The following is an 18901-nucleotide window of genomic DNA, read 5'->3' as shown; positions in this document are numbered from 1 at the left end:
CAAAAAGATATTTGTCAGCAGTTTTATGTTACTTGTGTTTACACAACCTTCGTCCAGTGTGGTTAGAGAAACTTTGTCGGGCATACCTTTGGATCTAGTACTTTAAACACCTTTACTGCAAAAATGTAACGGCTTTTATGAATAATTTTAAGCATAAAATATAGCACAGGACTTTTTAAGTGATAAAAAACTGTATCCAAACAGGTTCTACATTTTTGTACATTTTGAATCACAGAGCCGAAATGAACTAACCCATAACTTCTAGTGGTTTCTTTTATCCCACTGATGTCCACCCCACCCATCTAGGCTCCTCTGGTGTTCTCCAGTCACTGTGTAAACTTTTTTATGTCTCCATTAGTCTACAGTATATTCAACCAGGTCACCTACCTGTGCGGCTGCTGTCGTGTGTCACTACTGGCTGCTCATCGTGCTGACATTCACTGGGGTCACTGCTCTGAAGAAGCTCCTCAAGTTGCTCCAAAACACACAGCCGGTCCGCGAGGTCCCGAATGCCAAGCCACTCTAGAACAGGAAGGCACTCTGGCGAGTTAGAACAATGGGGGTGGGGTCCAAAGACAGACACTTTTTTTTTTTCAAAGGCTTTTTTTGAGGGGTTGTAGAAAGAAATATGGTTCATGTGAAAGATAGGGGATGTGAGGTATGTTCATTTCCTGATTGAGACAGAATCAAAAAAGAAATGCCCTTGTGTTTTTTTTTTTTACCTTCTCACAGCCATTGGGGACCATTCTGCAGCTGTGTAGTTAGGTGATATAAAAATACCATGCTAAGCTACTGGACAGAAATTCTGACAGATATAAAATAGTTTAAGGGAGTGAGACTGGTTCCAGATCAGTTGGTAGAGATAACATGGGGTAGTGGTTCAATCCAAACAGGATGTAGGGATGTGCATAGTTTTCAATGACTGGCATAAGCTGCATTTATGCCCCAAAAAATGCCATAACACTCAATGTAGTCTGTGGAATTTTGATGCTTTAAGGAATAAGGACTGACAAGGTCTCTGAAATCATTTAAAAGATATATTCTTCCCATAATGCAAATCTAATGAAAACAGGTCAGTGACATATTTTACCCTGAAACCTTTTTAAGGTCATTTAGATTTATTTTTATTGTGACGTACACATTCAAATTTACTGTAATACAGGATGTTTACTTGGGAGTTTCTCATTTCTGTATTTTATATGGGATTGCATAGCAGTTAAACATACTACACTGACATAATTACTTAATTGAAATAATCATATTTTCTTGGGCTGTCAAAGTTAATGTGTTAATGTATAAGATGAAATACGTTTTTTAATACATTGTTTCGTTATTTAATGACTGCAGGTTTGGGTTCACTGTTTGGATTTCCCATGCACTGCAAAGCATGTTGATGGAATATAGATTATGTTTGTTTTTGCATCACAGTAAAGAGAATTGTGTGGATGCAAAAAAAAGGTAATAAAATAGGCTTTATTTTCTTTAAGAAAAATCATTTTTATTAGAACAGTTTTTGACAGGTTTTGTGAGTTTCAAAACCTAGGAAAATCCTCTTTCAGAGTCAGACAACACAATTTAAGAGAAGACTCATTACAAGAACTCTTGAATCACTTACACAAAACTTCACATAGCTATGAAACAGTCTGAATCATACAATAAACCAGACCCCTCTTTAATACGCCCCCAACCTCGTCAAAAACAGAAATAGGCTACAGAAGCCTCCTCCCCTCACACTCCTGCTGACGCTCGAACTTCAAGTTCCTTGACTGTTTCAGATAAACAGTTTATTCCATGGCCAGAGTGCCCAGAATGAATTCATGGAATCTGACATGGTTAAAAGTCCACAGATAGGTCTCCCAACAAAAGTTTCCAAAGGTTCTGACCTCAGAGTCCTGCCATGGTCACATTTTAAGTACTGAGCAAGGTATGGAGCATGTCAAGCATGATTCCCAGAACTACAAACCTGGGAGAATGTTTATCTATCCTATTAACTTCATGAACACATTCCCTTCAAATTTCCTATCTACAATGTGCATACGGCAAATGCCCTCGATAACTTTAAACAAAGTTCAAACATTATCGTTTTAGGTGAATTTTAACTTTGAAGAACTTAGCATCATTTTTTAAAGTGCAATCACAACAAGACAATTCACTGAAAACCATTAAAAAGCTGAAAAATACAGCCAACACAAATTCAACTCACAGATATCCTTTCCACCAAAGACGTCTTGTGTGAGAAAACTCCACTGAACTCTCCTTAACAGTTGACCATCCTAACCATTAGTCTCGAGTCGCACTCCTTTGTTCACACGCTCAAGGATATTACTGCAGTAAGCTTGTACACTGAACTAGCTAATGCATTCCATCAGGTGTGGCTGTGAGGATAGGTGGGCTGGATCACTGCCAGTTATCTACACACACCTTCAAACCTGCCTGCTGTTAACACTCCAACTTGCGTCAAAATGATCTAATTATCCAAGACTGGGTGTGCGATACATATCTAAAATCTGACTAAGATCATGGCTGAAAAAAAATATTGTGGTTATACAAATTACTTTTGTATGATGCTTGTTCGAAACCTCAAAGGTGATCAAACTTTATTTGATCCAGTTTATCGGTTTCAGAAACATTTATGAATGAGTGATGAGTGTTGGAATGTTTGTTAAAGGGATAGTTCACTTTGAAATTAAATGTTGGTATGTTTTAGCTTACCTGAAGGGCATCCAAGATGTAGGTGTCTTTTTTTCCGCAGTAGTTTCAATTTTGATATTTTTAGGTCAAACCGTTCTTGTCTGTCAGTCATATCATGCAGGTCTATGGTCACGGTCTCAAAGAGCATGCACAGAGTCCAAATTAAAACAATTCCCCATCGTAAGTACACATTGATTGCCTAAGACACGAAACGAGCGGTTTGTGTGAGAAAACGAACAGTATTTATATCGTTTTTACCTCTTATAACACAGCCACGTCCAAGTGATCTGAGGGCGCGGGCGCTTCCTGCTGTGTGACGTGTACGCAGACTGGTGTATAGATATATATACACTGCACTGACTGATATATATATGAACTGCCGTAGCCAAGGCGACATCTAGTGTATATATTTCTATGCACCAGTCTGCGCACACGACACACAGCAGGATGCGCTCGCGCCCTCAGATCACTTGGACGTGGCTGTGTTATAAGAGGTAAAAACGATATAAATACTGTTCGTTTTCTCACACAAACCGCTCGTTTCGTGTCTTAGGCCATCAATGTGTACTTACGATGGGGAATTGTTTAATTTGGATGATGGGGAATTGTTTTAATTTGGACTCTGTGCATGCTCTTTGAGACCGTGACCATAGACCTGCATGATATGACTGTCAGACAAGAACGGTTTGACCTAAAAATATCAAAATTGAAACTACTGCGGAAAAAAAGACACCTACATCTTGGATGCCCTTCAGGTAAGCTAAAACATACCAAAATTTAATTTCAAAGTGAACTATCCCTTTAAAATGACTTTTCGCCATTTCAAAATTCAGCTTCTGATTGCTCTTAGTGTGCTAAGAAATTGCACCAATTACATTTCAATTTCTGTATGCTACAATAATCCAAATGTGTTTAATTTGTAGAGATGTTGACACGAAATAAGCAACTTGCAGCGATCAAACCTTCCTCAGGCTAGTCACCACATTTAATTGGACGTGAATGAAAATGCATTCAAGACTGCAGGACAGAATGTGAGTGACAATGCAACATCTACATTTCATTATATTTATGCATTGGCAGACAGCAGGTTTACACTTCAGTACACATATCAGTTCATGCATTCCCTGGGAATCGAATCCTTGATGTTGCTAGTGCCACGCTCTACTGTTTGAGCTACATGAATATAAAAGCCAATTATTCAATTTAGGAAACAAGATGTCGTCTATGTAATATAACACAGTATTTTTCTTACACAGCATAAATGGGTCTTTATACACGTGAATATAGATATTTAAAGAAGGGGGGCGCAAAAAGGGATCCATCAAAAGGCCAAAGAAAACCCCCGGACAAGTCGGTTGTTGGAGGATTAGTTCATTAACTGACCATCGTGACCCATCAATAACCCTAACATGTTGTCAACAGACAAATCCCTGAATGTCAGGCCAACTTGAGCAAAGAATGCACCTGCTGCGAACAGTTGAGTAACATAGAAACAGGTGGCAAACCACAAGTCCTCCGATAAGAAACTGAAACACCTGGCTTGTCGTAACACAGCCAGCAGTTATTCCTTCCTCATATTCCTAACTGCTGCCGCCCGTGTCTTTTTCCAAGAGCAATTAAACAGAGCCAAGGGCAACATAGGTACTGGGCAACAACTTGCTGTCAAGCTATCAGAAAGGGTGCAATTAATAAAAAAGGCTTTATCTTCTGGAATTTGTTTTTTTGTAAAGAAATAAACGAACCATGGCAGGGTTCAATACACATGTAATCCATATAAAAATATCCCCTCTAGTGTGCCAATAAAGTTGAGCAAACATTATCAGTTAATACAATCTCACTTCCTTGACAATAAGTTATTTGGCTATATGATGAGAAAAAAATCTGAAGTTCATGAATATAAACCGTTTCAAAATGTCAGATTTTAAAGGTACACTTTGTAACTATTTTGGTTAAAATTTATTAAATTTAAACAGTCAATACATCATCAATTTTTTTCCCCTAATTCACTATGGAAAGCCTATTACAAGTGTTTATATTTTAGACCAAGCAGGATGGTTTTGACCAGAAATTGTGTACATACAACACTTGCCCATCTCGTCATATCCGTAAAAAGAGAAAAGTTTCTCTGGCTACTTTGACACGAGTGGGAGTGGCACAGGTTAGTTGTTACAACGAGCGAGAAAGATTAACATAGAGCAGCTAAATCTCGAACCTCCGAGGAATCACCAGTTTAAAAACAACGCAGAACAGAAGACAGTCTGCTGGCAAAAAGAGAGCGTGACTGAACTCGTAATAAAACAAGTATCAACATTGGCTTGGCTTTTCGGAGATGGCGAGAACTGAGGGATTTGAAATGTTGTAAAAGCGAAGTGGAGATGGCGTTTTTATTACTCAACAGGTCAGTAAGGTATTTTATTGAACAGATTAATTGCCATATGTAGCAAATATTCATTATGGTTGTTGTAGCGCTGTGCTGGAATTTATTTTCAAAGAACCATGTCTATTAAATACAACAGTAATGTCTTCACTTAATCAGCTTGAGATCCTTTCCATCTAAACTGCTTATATCTCTTACGCCTAGTAGTGAATGTTTTATGAGCAGTAGGATAACCATAATCATCCACACAGACATGCAGAGCCGAAGCACAACCAAAACAATGTTCTTCCTTTAAAACGCATGCAGTTTTGCTTTTAACCGCCAAAAGTTACATCGAGTACGTTTAAAATTCAGTGCTAGCTATACTTAGAAAGATCGGATAATTCAAAATGGATGTATTTTTGTAACCTTTTTTCTGATGGTCTGGAACATTTTGAATGGATGCTGACATTATCTAAATATTTACATTTCGTGCACAAGCTTCCCAGGGCCCCCACGCAGACAGTGCTTACTCGGGGTAATAGATCAGGAATGTGGCCCAGGGTAGGTTTGAGTACAGGCCCGATGCTGGCACACTATCAAACAGCCTCTGACAGTAGAGTTCATTCCTGCCCTCATTATGCTGAGACACTCCAGGTTCTCAGTACAGTGCTGACAGATGTCCAGGTTCATATCTGATCTAGGATCGATGTTAATGCTTAACTTATAACATTTTGGAATTGAAGAGTTGCCCCCAACTGGTTTCTTGATCATTATGCTTGATAAACTCCGAAACTATTTCCAAAAATACCCAGTAGTTTGGTCTATAGGGTGACTAATCACATCACATCTAATCTTTCAACACACTTCTCCTTTTACATTTCCAGTGTTTTTAGTCATAAAGACCACAAGCTGACACAATAGAATTAATCACCAAACAGATATGTATAGAAGTCTAGAGAGAACATTATGTAGTGGTGTTGTGATATTCTTAGCTAATGCAACAATAAACAGATCATGGGTCAATGACAAAGTAGCAAGTCCATTTCTTAGAAATGTAGTCTGTATTTAAATTGAGTCTGGAATGACGGTAAAAATGTCATGTGGTGTGACCATCGAGTTGTGTCATATTTTCCTTACACTTTGCAAACGTGTCAGTGTACACACACACATACAGTATATATTTATATTTTCAGGGTTAAAAATAATTTTACAAATTACGAATTTTTAATTCATAAATATATTTTATGATTTAGGGCTAGTATAGTTTTCTTGTCATAAAAAGTCAAATTAACTGATATTTTAAAAGATTTATGCCATGAGGGTCCTCTTCATGATGTAATTTCCTGTTTTATGTTTTGGTTTGGTTTTTTACATGTTGGTTGGACCATGTTGGTCATACATCATGAAGACTAAAATGTTAGTAATTCTAAGAATTAATAATAGAGGATAATAACAAACTACTTTTTTTAAACTACTTTTTTTCTATTATGATTACATTTTTAACTTGCTGACCAAAGCAATTCATAAATTAAAATAATTTTCATAATTGAAGGTATATTCAAGTTTCTGTGTGAATTGCATCGTAACATTTTTATATAAATTAATAGATTTGGACATAAAAATGAGCGTCATGTGATTGACCCATACGTGCATGTTACAATAGTCAAGAACTTTAACCTTTGGTTCCACTTTTCAGAGAACTGTGACAGAAGGAAGCAGGACTTTCCATTGCATTTTCTTGTCTTACTTCCCAACCTCTGATGAATATTGCCGTAGGCAACAACGGTAAACTGTCTAATGCTGACAAGTGGTCGGGCAGCATTCCACAAGGGCTAGAGTTTCACCACGACAACCTCCTAAACATAAACCTTAAAACATTAAAGCGGGAAAAATCAGGAGTGTGACCTAAGAAAACGTCTGTTAAGGCAGAGCGAGCAGCCCTCGGATAGTTAAAAACGCCACCCCCAACTTTCGCAGGCACTGTTTACATAACAGGGGAGCATTAGTGGAAGGTTTCCAGGGGTTTAATGAACTCCAGAGAGCTCGTCCATGTTAAGAATTCTTTTATGCTTTATGTAGGACATGATAACACTGACAATATTGTTATTGGTGAAGGAGGAGCTAATACTGAAGAAAGTTTGTGTGTGTTTGAAGAGAGAAGTTGATGATGATGAGGCCACAAGAACAGCATAAAGGAAGAAGATAAAAAAGTATATGGGTTTATTCTGTGAGTATTTTATATATATTTATTTTTTATTATTGTTATTATTATTATTTACACCGTCATTCGGCTGTTTTTTATGCCAGTTATAAACCACTAAATATGCTATTGTTAGTGAGTTCCAGGTGGTATTTAGGGGGAGGGACCATTTCATTCTAGAGGTCATATGATTGGACAAAAATCTGTGTAGTGCAACATGAGTCATATATAATTTTGCTTTGGTTTCCTGGTAAAGAAAACAGTAAGATCTCAAGTAACGTCTCAAAACGAAAAGACACAGACTTTTGGGTAAAAGAAGACGTGCACCCCAAACCATTACAAACTATTCTCACACACAAATTTAATTAGTCTTCCAGCATGCATCCAATGAGTGGATAAGACGGTGACAAAGGAACAGTCCGAGAACAAAGACGCATGCAGACAGAGAGATTAAGGCAGAAGGGGGAATTGAGAAACACATGGCAGGAACTGAGCAGGAAACGCAACATTCCATTCTGGAAAGGTCTGGCGCTGCAACCGTGGAGAAAGCGTAAAGCTCAGCCTCCCCCTGTGTCCATTACCTCCAGCTCGGAGAGATTCTCACACTGCAGGACTGGAAAAGAAGTAGGCCAAGAAACTCTGACACATCTGCTCCTTCTCTCTACCGCCGTTTCCATGTTCGTCGCAATATGTCTTTGCGACATTAATTCACCTCCTCCCTCAATTGAGCTGCTTTCTTGGAATTCAACCGTGATTAATTTCAAGGGATTACGTTCTTTTAAACATGTGAGAGGCCTGATGGGAAGTCAGTGCTGAGAGAAACCAGAGGACAGCACTCAGGGCCACAACACTTCAGTGCACACAGTGGATTTGACTGTTTTAGGACAGAATACACTTCCAAAATACTCACTTTTTTGGACATGGTTGCTTGGCAATACCAAGTTGTATTGTCAAGGCATTCTCTTAAGTATCATGTGAAACCGCTATAGATGAATATACTGATCATACAGTACCATGAGTGAATCTGGAAATCTCTTTTTTTGAATAAGATATTGGCAAAAGAAAATAATATCTCAATATTTTTGGGGGATTTATTGATAACGATGATCAGATATCTTTTTCTGAGTGTGTTTATTGTGCTGGTACTTTGGCAGGTTTAGGGCTGCCGTGGACAGCTGAAGCCTAAAGTTTTTGTTAATAAGTTTAAATTGATTTTTACGATTTTATCTGCATGTTTTTCTTACCTAATTAAATGTAGCCTATACATCATTTATGATAGCAAATTATTACATTTACTCAAATTCACTATAGGGTTGTTACCACTCAAATTAAATCAGTATCAACTAAATCAGACTTTGCAATGCAGAGGAAACACAGAAGCTGCATCTGAAGTGGTATTTAGATGTCTTTACACAGACTGTTTAATGCAGCTCAGAGGGGACAAATCATTTTACCTGCTGTTACTTACAAATGTATGTTTTGATGTTTGAAAAGATACTTTAAATATAAAACTAAAACCGCCAGGTGGTGGCGGCAAGTCACTATTAATTAGCGAATCATTGAGTCATTAAAGGGTTAGTTCACCCAAAAATGAAAGTTCTGTCAGTAATTACTCACCCTCATGTTGTTCCAACCCCGTAAGACATTCGTTCATCTTCGGAACACAAATTAAGATATTTTTGATGAAATCTGAGAGCTGGCTCACTCCTTCATAGGCTTCTATGTAATTGACATCTGCCAGCCCAGAAAAGTTAGTAAAGACATCGTTAAAATAGTCCGAGTGACTACAGTGGCTCAATCTTAAGTTTATTAAGTGACGAGAATACTTTTTGTGTGCAAAAAACAAACACAAATAATGATTTTATTCAACCATCTCTTCTCTTCCATGTCATTCTCCTAAGCTGTCGACGTAGTGTTACAGCGCAGCGCTTCTGGGTTGTACGTCAGAACGTAGGCTCACCATTGGCCAGCATCACACACATGACCAGCGTCAGCCAATAGTGAGCCTACGTTCTGACATACAACCCAGAAGCGTTGCGCTGTTACACTACGTGAACTCACTCAGAGGCCCACACAGAAGAAAATGAATAGTTGAATAAAGTCGTTATTTTGGAGTTTTTTTGCGCACAAAAAGTATTCGCGTCACTTGATAAACTTAAGGTTGAGCCACTGTAGTCACTTGGACTATTTTAACGATGTCTTTACTTTAACTTTTCTGGGCTGGCAGATAGCGATTACCTAGCAGCCTATGAAGGAGTGAGTCAGCTCTGAGATTTCATCAGAAATATCTTAAGATGAATGAAAGTCTTACAGGGTTGGAACAACATGAGGGTGAGTAATTACTGACAGAATTTAAATTTTTGGGTGAACTAACCCTTTAATTCAACCGATTCGTTCAAATGGACTGATTGATTCAGTAACGAAACACCGCTGTGTGTTGCTCAGAAACGCAAAACCGTTCTGCTGTGGCATGTTTGGAACTATTTTCATTGATGAAATAGAGCAAAACAGGCAATATTGTGTCTAAAATGTAAGTCACTTAATTGTTTATTAAACTCAGTGGTGGACAAAGGACACAAATCAAGTACTTGGGTAAAAGTAGGGATGCACGATATATCGGCCACCATATCGGTACCGGACGATAAATATTCATTTTAAATATTACCGTTAGCGGCCCGAAAAGAACATTTAATTAAAGCCGATATATAATGGATTATTTCCTTCAGCTAAGACACTTGAGATGCACACTGTTCTGTAATGTTTCTGAATTGCTTGAAATATGATTGGAATCACTTCAAAAAGGAAAAATATAGTTAACTGCAACATGTGCAGCGCAAGTCTGTCATATAGGCTACATAAAATTATAAAGAGAACATTATAATTGTGTGCTTGGGACAATGGCTTTTAATGGTGAGACTTTTGTTTTTGTAATCAGGCATTACATAAAAATTTGGATTTAGATTTATCGACCAAAATTTTCATTTTAACTGAAAGCAACTTGCACTGGCATATCTTAAAATATGTCTGTCATTGTTGTGTCTCAAGATGCACATCAGTAATGTTTTTTTCGAAGGCACGTTTATAAAAGCTACTGAAATGCCCTAATTGAACTAAGGCCTAAACCTGGTTTACTCTAAGCCCTGTCGGTGAAACCGGGCCTAAATATATTAAAATATCAGTTTAGGTTACTGATAGGCTACGTCATGTGTGCAAAGGAGTGGGACCTAAAGGGTACCTAAAATCTACCCCGTTGAGATGGTTATGTGAACATGTCTGCATTCAAGCATTACAGTGAGCGGCCTTAGACAGCTTGCCCTTTTACAGCAGATTTTGTTCACAAACAACTGACAGTCATGACCTAAATATGATTTTCATTTATAATAACCAATCCTAAAATTCAGCATTTGTAACTTACTTTTCGCACCATCGGACACGCACATACTCAAGTTCCGAGGATCTGCCGGTTCTTGGCCAATTTTCAGTCAGACTAGTGAATTCAGTCAACTGCAGACTCGCTCTGAGTCGCAATCGGATCAGTACACCCCTACAGTCTTACTCTCCATTAACCTCCAAAAAGGATATATCATCAATGTTTCATTTATCATCAGAGATCAGCATTTAATGACCACTGAGTTTTTAAAGGGGCTGAACAAATACTGGTATCCTAAAGGTCACTTTATCTTTAGTCAAAAAGTAAAAGAAAAAGAAAGAGCTGCAACAGAGGCCCTGCAAACCTAGCTGTGTGCCATTATGGCAGAAAAATCCAACATGAGTCACAGAATAATTCCCTCTATTTCTTCTCTTCCTCCATACTCCAACTGCAACAAGGTCTCTATAATGTGGTTTTTCCCCCCACAAGTCCCTGATACAGGCCCAAGTATTTGGAAACAGCGCTGCTCCCCTCGATTCCCTCTCAACCCCCACCCACTCTTCCATCCAAAGCCTTAATGAAAAGCATGTGCAGGAGATGCTTCATCTTTGCCACTGAAGCTCTGCACCAGTTTCTTTCCCTCCGTAGAGGAAAAAAGATATAGTCCCCCCCTATTTTGTCAGAGGAAAAAAATTACATCTATAAAATCTGAAATTTATGACCGAAGTGACAATTAACAGAGTTACGGTCATGTACAACAGATGTGGGGGGATGCAAGCGGCAAGATCTTGGTCAAATATATCCAATGTCTGAACAATTTTAATATCTATATCAAATATCTTTGTTAATAAACAGAAGGATTCAAAATGATTTTTCCAGAGATAACAGCAGCATAAAAGAACACATTCAATTACATTTTTACATTTTAAATTGATAAATCTCACCTTTTAAAAATGGAAATGTGACCAGGTCATGTTTAAAAAATGATATTTAAATAAATAAATAAATGTGTATACCACCACATATGTGTGTGTGTGTGTGTGTGTACCACTAAAGCAACACCACTAATGAAACATTTTTGGCAAGGTAAATCTTCAGTCAACCAAATGGTCGAGTTATTTTAATACTTTATGATAAGGTCCCATTGGCTAATGCATTAAAAACATTAAAGCATTACTAACAAAGAGCAATACATTTGTTACAGTAGCCTATTTATTAATCTTTGTTAAATAATAAAAATACAACATTGTTAGTTCATGACATGTTAGCTCAGGTCCATTAAACAACAATAATAAGATACTACTTTTGATTTTAATAAATGCTGAAATGAACATTAGCTAAGATTATAAAATGCTTTAGAAGTACTTTTCATTGTTGGTTAAATTAATTTGTAAAAAAAAAAAAAAAAAAAGTTAAAGTAAAGTGTTACTTTTATTTTATCAACATAAAAACAAAGAAAGGTCAAAACAGAAAGCATTAGATACACAATTTGACCATCCAGAGTCAAATCACTGTCTGGTTTGTGGTGGCCTCCCCCAAATTCTGAAATTTTGAGTGACACATCCAGCTAAAGCAATTAACAGATCCAAGATGAGTGTATGGCGAGACGCTGTACCTCGCCCATGTGATTGCGTCTGAAAAATAGTGACACATTCCAGATTCCACCACAGGGGTGTCTGACTTCAGTTCCCTGAGGTAAGCAGGTACACATCATGCTGGGGCATTGGGTTACACAAGACACTGTCTGAGATATACTTTGATAGTTAGCACTAGGGCAACAGCTATTTTGATAATCGATTAAGTATTTTAATTAGGCTATTTTAAGTTGAGTTTAGGTTGAGTTATATGTTTACTTGTCATTTGGAAATGTGAAATGGATTCAACCCGTCTTCTTATGTTGCTGTTATTTTTGTAAAAGTCATTTTGAACCTACATTTTTATATACAAAGACATATTACAAATATAACATAATACAAAATACACAGAAGAGGCTTTAGTTTGATCTTGTAGTCATTGTTTTTTTACACAGTAAAATTTTTTTTTTGTTAGCACAACGGCCAAGCAAAATAAAAGTATTAATGGGATAGTTACCCCAAAAAGACAATTCTGTCATCATTTATTTACTCACCCTCATGTTTTTCCAAACCTGTACGAGTTTCTTTCTTCTGCTGAACACAAAATTTGAAGAATGTCAGTAACCAAAATTGGACCCCACTGACTTTCGTATTTTATTTTTTATTTTTTTCATTCCATGGAAGTCAATGGGGCCCATCAACTGTTTGGTTACCCTTATTCTTCTTTTAAATATCTTCTTTTGTGCTCAACAGAAGAAATTCATTCCGGTTTGTAACAACTTGGGTGAGTAAATGATGACAGAATTGTCATTTTTGGGTGAACTATCCCTTTAAAGGTTCAGCAGAGACTCAACTAACCAATAATGATATCTGCTGTCAACTATTCATTATCAGTTTCATCAACATTCCTTAGTTAGTAAGATGTGGCATCCCTTTACCGATGTCTTTGAAAGGTTGTTTTTGTGTTATATGGACACGGCCGTTTCCCTCGAGGGGATCGGGGGATGCGGTGTTCTCAGCTGGACACGACCTAATTGTAAAACTTCAAGAACTGCAGGCTTTTGGACTTCCAAAAAGTTCAGTGGAAAAGGCAGTTGGGTGATTTGGAGGCTGAGTCAGCAAGCAGAACTCTGGCCCCTCTTAAAAAAAGAGAGGAGGGAGGCAGGGGGCAAAGGAAGTGAGGGATGGAAAGAGATGGAGAGAGGAGGGAAAAGCGAAAGAGCTGACATTCCTACACCGTGAGTCAACGCCGCTAGGCACTTTTCTGGCAATCCTTCACTACCTTTACAACTAAAAGCACCGGAAAGCACTGATAAAAAGGAAGAGAGAGGAGACCATCCGAATGCTGAGCGTCCAACTAATAAAGCTGTGGGTTCGTTCTGGAAGTGTGGCGGACATTTCTTGGAATGTCGTTCATGGCTACCTCAGTAACCATTTTGGTTATCTCCCAACATTCAGAGGGAGCACTTAAATGAAAAGCACTCAATGAAAGCATTATGAGGAAGGGTCTGTACTCCTGCTAGCAATGGTTAAGTAGTAAAAGGCAATTAGTTTCACCTAATAAAGCCCAAGCATTCCTCATAACTTGGCCTCTTTGCTTTGATTTCCAATAACACATGACTGCATTCCTGCCCTATGTAGTGTGCATATCTGTGTCCTGCTCCCCCTCTGCCCTGGGCGGCATTCCTCAGAGGAGTGGGGTGACATCCGTCAGCAGGACCTCTAATGATCCTGTGCAGCCAAATTCACTACTTAACATAAATTACAATGGAAGTAAGTGCAATGGTGAAAGTAAATGAGGCTGACAGCTATTGTGAATATGTGTGGCAAAAATGTGTCATATCATATCACCTAAAACATGATTCTGCAGAATAAATATGCATATTAATACCTTATATTCACATAGTATTAATAGCCTAGTACACAGTGTTCATGTAGCCTATGTAGCCTATGTCGCGAGGCCATATGGGCAGGTTGACTTGAAGCAAATGTGTCAGAACTGCGCATGTCATAATCGTATGGCAACATCAATGCAATTCATTCACTGCAAGAGGATGCATGCAAAGTTTACACATAAACTGAAAGCATAAGACATTTTATTAAATAGGTTTATCAAAGCACGAAATCGTTAAAACAAGGATAAACCTCACATTTGCATTCGCAATGTTGGAACTTTTGAAGGCTGAGTAAAACTCGCTTAACTTCAAAAATAATCGTTGTAAATCGACTTAAACAATGATTTTTCACATGAGTAATCTGTTAAAAGGCATTTACCTTCTTAAGTTTTCGCCAAGTCCCGCTTTATTTCGATCTGCCGCCGGTTTTGTGCGTCCTAAGTTTTAAGTCCGTTACAAGTTTTTCGGCGGATTCCAAAGCGTCGAACACGCTTCACAAAGTGTAAACGCGTCAGACCGAGGGGAACTTTGCGATCATCTTTGCACTATTGTTCACAAAAAAACGCGTTCCCCCTTCTCCTTGTCATTTTTGAGTTGTTGAAATGTGTTTTCTTCCACTAGAAGTGTGCTGTGAGGGGAAGGACTAGGACTGCCCTCCTCTTCATACGAAACTTGTAGCGAAATTACTTGCAAACTCAAGAGTCGTGAAGAGAAAAAAAAACTGTTCCCCTTTGCTGAGAACTTTAAGGGAATCCAAAGCATTTTTTTCTAAAGCCAGGAGAGCCCTCCTTCGGAGAGTTTGTCGATTGTTCCTGTTCTTCTGTTGGCTTTAAGGAACGTCGCTCAAGCAAGAAAAGTACAAAAAGCTTTTGTGTGGCTTAAAGATCAGGAGCCTGTCAAAGAGTCTTATGTGTAGCGCAACCCACAGATTCAGTCACTTCCGAAGAAAATAATTAAAGAAATATAAAAAGTCTTGCTTTCCTCCTCAATAAATTCCATATTTGTTTATAATATGCTTCTTCATCTGTTTAAGAAATAGTTATCCCATACTCAACCTCAAGCCGCCCTAGTTGTAAATGACTTTCTTCTTTCAGCTGAACACAATCAGAGTTAGGTTATATTAAAAAATATCCTGGCTCTTCCCAGATTTAATGGCAATGAATAGTGCCCGAGTTTTTGAAGCTCCAAAAAGCGCATCCATCCATCATAAAAGTAATCCATACGACTCCAGTGGGTAAATAAATTCCTTCTCAAGTGAAGCAATGGGTTTTTGTAAGAAAATATCCATATGTGTTCATGAGAGTTGAGTCCCGTGGAAGGGTATCCTCTGACATGACAGTTTTAAAGAAAAATGTTGGAGGATTTCGATATGTTTTTTGCGAGAGTCGTCTAAGCTTACACTATGTCATAGGTCCCTTCCGCGGGACTCAACTCTCGCATGAACGCGTGTAAAGGCTAAGTTGCCAATTATTATTCAAAAGAGTTAGCGTTGTTCATGTAAATTTACTATTACAGCTACTGGAGAGGCAAATTTTGTTGGACGTATCGAGTCATCATGTACGTGGCTTTCCACTGTACCGCCATTGTTATTATCAGTACATTTTACAGTAACAAATGGATTTCAATAGCTCAAATAGGTAGCCTATGTTAAACTTACATAATTTAATGACATAAACAGGAGCTGTAAAATAATAAAATACCATTCCCTAAAGTTCTAAAAACCACAGCAGTAAATTTAACAAGAATTTGTTTAGTGTTATTGTCAATATTTCTCTGTACTCTGAGAACAGCTGCAGTACAATAGCAAATATGGCTGGATTTGCAAAAGCCTAATGATAATGGCTTGAAAGATGCCTTTCTACTAAATAAACAAAACCACACCCTATAATGGCTCTATCCTCTCATACTTTCTAAGATGAATAGCTCTACATTTGTTTGAAGTAATGGTAAATGTTCAGAGGGGTTTTGTAAACAACAAAGGATTGTTACTGACAGGCTCAGACCTGTAAAATAAATATATTACCTACCTCAGTGAGAAACAGACTACTACATGTGACAAAAATACTGAGGCCATTCAGTTTGCATGAACAATTATTCATACAAACTAATTAACACCTATAGCGACATTAAACATACTCGGTGTAAAGATGGGTAATAAAAATGCTTGAAATCAGGCCTGAAAGTGTCTTTCTTTCTCTTTTCTTTTTTAAAATGTAAGACAAGAAAAGCATGTATTCTTACCTAAAACTGAATCAGTGACTTCCAGGAGATCTAATCCAGAAAATCCATTTTCTGTGAAGGAATAAATATGTAAAACTGTTTACATACTCTTCTTATGAGAACTAACTATTCACAATTTCTTATTGATGAGACACTTCAAACTTATATTACTTGTGTTTGGGGTGGAAATATAATGGCATCACAATACTATAACTAGGACCCAAAACAAAAAGTAAATCTCAGCAAAACATGAAGGTTGAACACTGTAACTGAGCGCCCTCTTGTGATGGCGCCACGTTTGACAAAGACAAATGATTACTTTAACTACAACACACACAAAAGTCTACCGCCATTTAATTTGAACGTCTTTGTGATGTGTAACTTTGTATGTTCGATGAAAATGAATCACCTCACCCACAAAACTCTGTGCATATTGAGGAAATCCAATATGCTTCATCCATGTGGACACTTGGTCTGGGCTCCACTCCTCGATTGAGATCATGCTTGTTGTATTTACACTCTCGTCTTCTGCATCTTTTCTTTAAAAACCTACATCACACAAGCACTGAATGTAACATACAAACACCAAACAATTCCCTAATATAAAGATCTCGATTTCAGACTGTTTACCAAAGTTATTGTTTGGAATAAATTGTGAATAAAATCCTATGAAAGCCTTTCATTGGATCATTACACATGTACAGTAAGCTAGCCCATTAATCTGATCTCTACCACTGCTGTATGTTGTGATACAGTTGTTGGTTAGATAAATACGCTCTCATAAGTTTTGACTTATTCTTCGCATGTGACATAATTTCAAAACATAATCTTACCTCGAGCCCTAAAAGAACCCCGCACTTTTCGCTCACAGCTGTTGTTGAATGACGCATACACACCTCGGCAGGTGAGGGCGGAGCTAAGACGACGTGCATTATGGGAAATGTAGTCCAGATAAGGGGCTTTCAAATTTATGTAGTAGTGGCTAAAAAGTGATGTCCGGAGAGGTTATTTGCACAATATTTGCTTTTAATGACACTTTAATCAATTAATTAAACAAAATTTGATCATGTAACTCCAACATCTAAATTCCAACATAATGGAATGAAGTCATTTTAAGTGACCTGATTCATGTATAGAAATTCATAAATTCATTCTTCTAATTCAGTTTCTTATATTTTAGTGTGTCCCACAACCAAATCAATAGACTGTGCTAACTAGTTAACAAACTTTTAGCTAACAATAGCACACAAAAGTCTTAGCTTCAGTTGCTCTAACAAAGCAGAAAAGGGATTATTGTATCAGTCCACACCCTAAGCAAATACTCCACAATGGTAACCCAGTGTAATTAAAAAGGGTTCTAATAATTCCAACATAATTAAACCTTAAACACTATTAGACATTATTATTATCAAGTCTCCCCTTTTTCTCATCTTGCACAAAAACACAAAAAATAACACTTCATTTAAAAATGTACTCTCTCTAGATTCAGCCATATGCAAAGCATGCTGGGAACTAACAAGCACCGCCCAGTTTCAGTTAATTCAACACAACTCATTCATGTAATCCCAACACAAATGGATTAACTTCAATTTTACATATATTGTGGATAGAAGTGGATTGAACACAAACTAAGTTAGGACAAAATATAGCAATTGTGTTGCTATTTTAACTAAGCAATTTGAATAAGCAGTAAAAAACAACTTTTTAGTGATGTTATAGACTATTGGGAAGAAGAATACACTAAGGTATGAAAATGACAAAATTATTTGGCAAGAAAGGCAAACTCCGGCAAATAATTAAAAATGGGTTAAAGGCATAGAAAAACAAAAATCTCACAGGTCAGGAAGAAAGCATTCATTGACTAATGTAATTGTTGGTTTTCCTTTGGTTTTGATTACCGAAGCCATTCTCCTGGGCATTGACTCAACTAACATTGTGCACATGTCATGCTTAACCTCTTTTCAACCCTCCTTAAGTTCTTCACAAAGTTAGGCTTTATTGGAAGACCTGCATGACTAATCACAATTCAGGATTATAATTTCCCAAAGGTTTTCAAGAGTTCACACTTACATACAATTAGAGGGGGTAAAGTTTAATGTGTATTTGGCATGCTGTCCGGGGGGAGGGCTCCGAGCTCGGAGTTCGGCCCGAACCCAGAGTACTCCCCTCCTGTATGTAAATGGTTAGGACTAGAAGTGTGGAGAAGGGGTGGTGGAGGGATGCAACTAAACTGTCAATGGATTGAGGTGAGACTGCTGAATGTATACCTCTTACCATTGATTGCTGAGCACTCTCCACTTGTGTTAATTATCTGAACGTGCTCCTCCCGAACTTTGTTAATAAAACATCATTTAAAGTTCAGGGGACTTTTGCTGCATGCACAGTGTGTTTGGAATCGTCATCACGGAAAATACACATTTTTTTATCTCCAAACAGATCTTGGCTACATTGTCCAAATATTGGTCCATTTTCAAAGTCCCAGCATCTTTGTAGATCCTTGCAACACCGGCTGGAAACATGCATCCCCAATACCATTATGTTTTGGTATTAAAACACCATCCAAGGTTGTTCAGTTTTAAGTTGTCGGACTGC

General features: G+C 37.7%; 1 protein-coding gene across 5 annotated transcripts in view; it reads right to left on the bottom strand.

The window, feature by feature from the left end:
* Positions 1 to 16830, bottom strand: part of amot (angiomotin) — a 32307-nt gene extending 15477 nt beyond the window's left edge. For 2 of the 5 annotated variants that reach the window (XM_079846730.1, XM_079846731.1), the window contains exons 1-3: positions 16724 to 16830; positions 16331 to 16381; positions 388 to 522 (exon numbers count right to left, since the gene is read on the bottom strand). In XM_079846730.1, coding sequence (XP_079702856.1) covers positions 388 to 522; positions 16331 to 16381; positions 16724 to 16811 — 274 coding nt within the window. In that variant the 5' untranslated portion in view covers positions 16812 to 16830. Of the gene's footprint in view, positions 1 to 387; positions 523 to 2203; positions 2344 to 14468; positions 14822 to 16330; positions 16382 to 16723 lie in introns of those variants that run through there. The other 3 variants (XM_079846733.1, XM_079846734.1, XM_079846732.1) reach the window with 2 other exon arrangements.
* Positions 16831 to 18901: the final 2071 nt, after the last annotated feature.

The sequence above is a fragment of the Squalius cephalus genome (assembly GCF_949319135.1).
Source record: "Squalius cephalus genome assembly, chromosome: 17".
NCBI lineage: Eukaryota > Metazoa > Chordata > Actinopteri > Cypriniformes > Leuciscidae > Squalius > Squalius cephalus.
The sequence above is the reverse complement of the archived record's forward strand: the minus strand, read 5'-3'. Positions and strand labels throughout refer to the sequence as shown.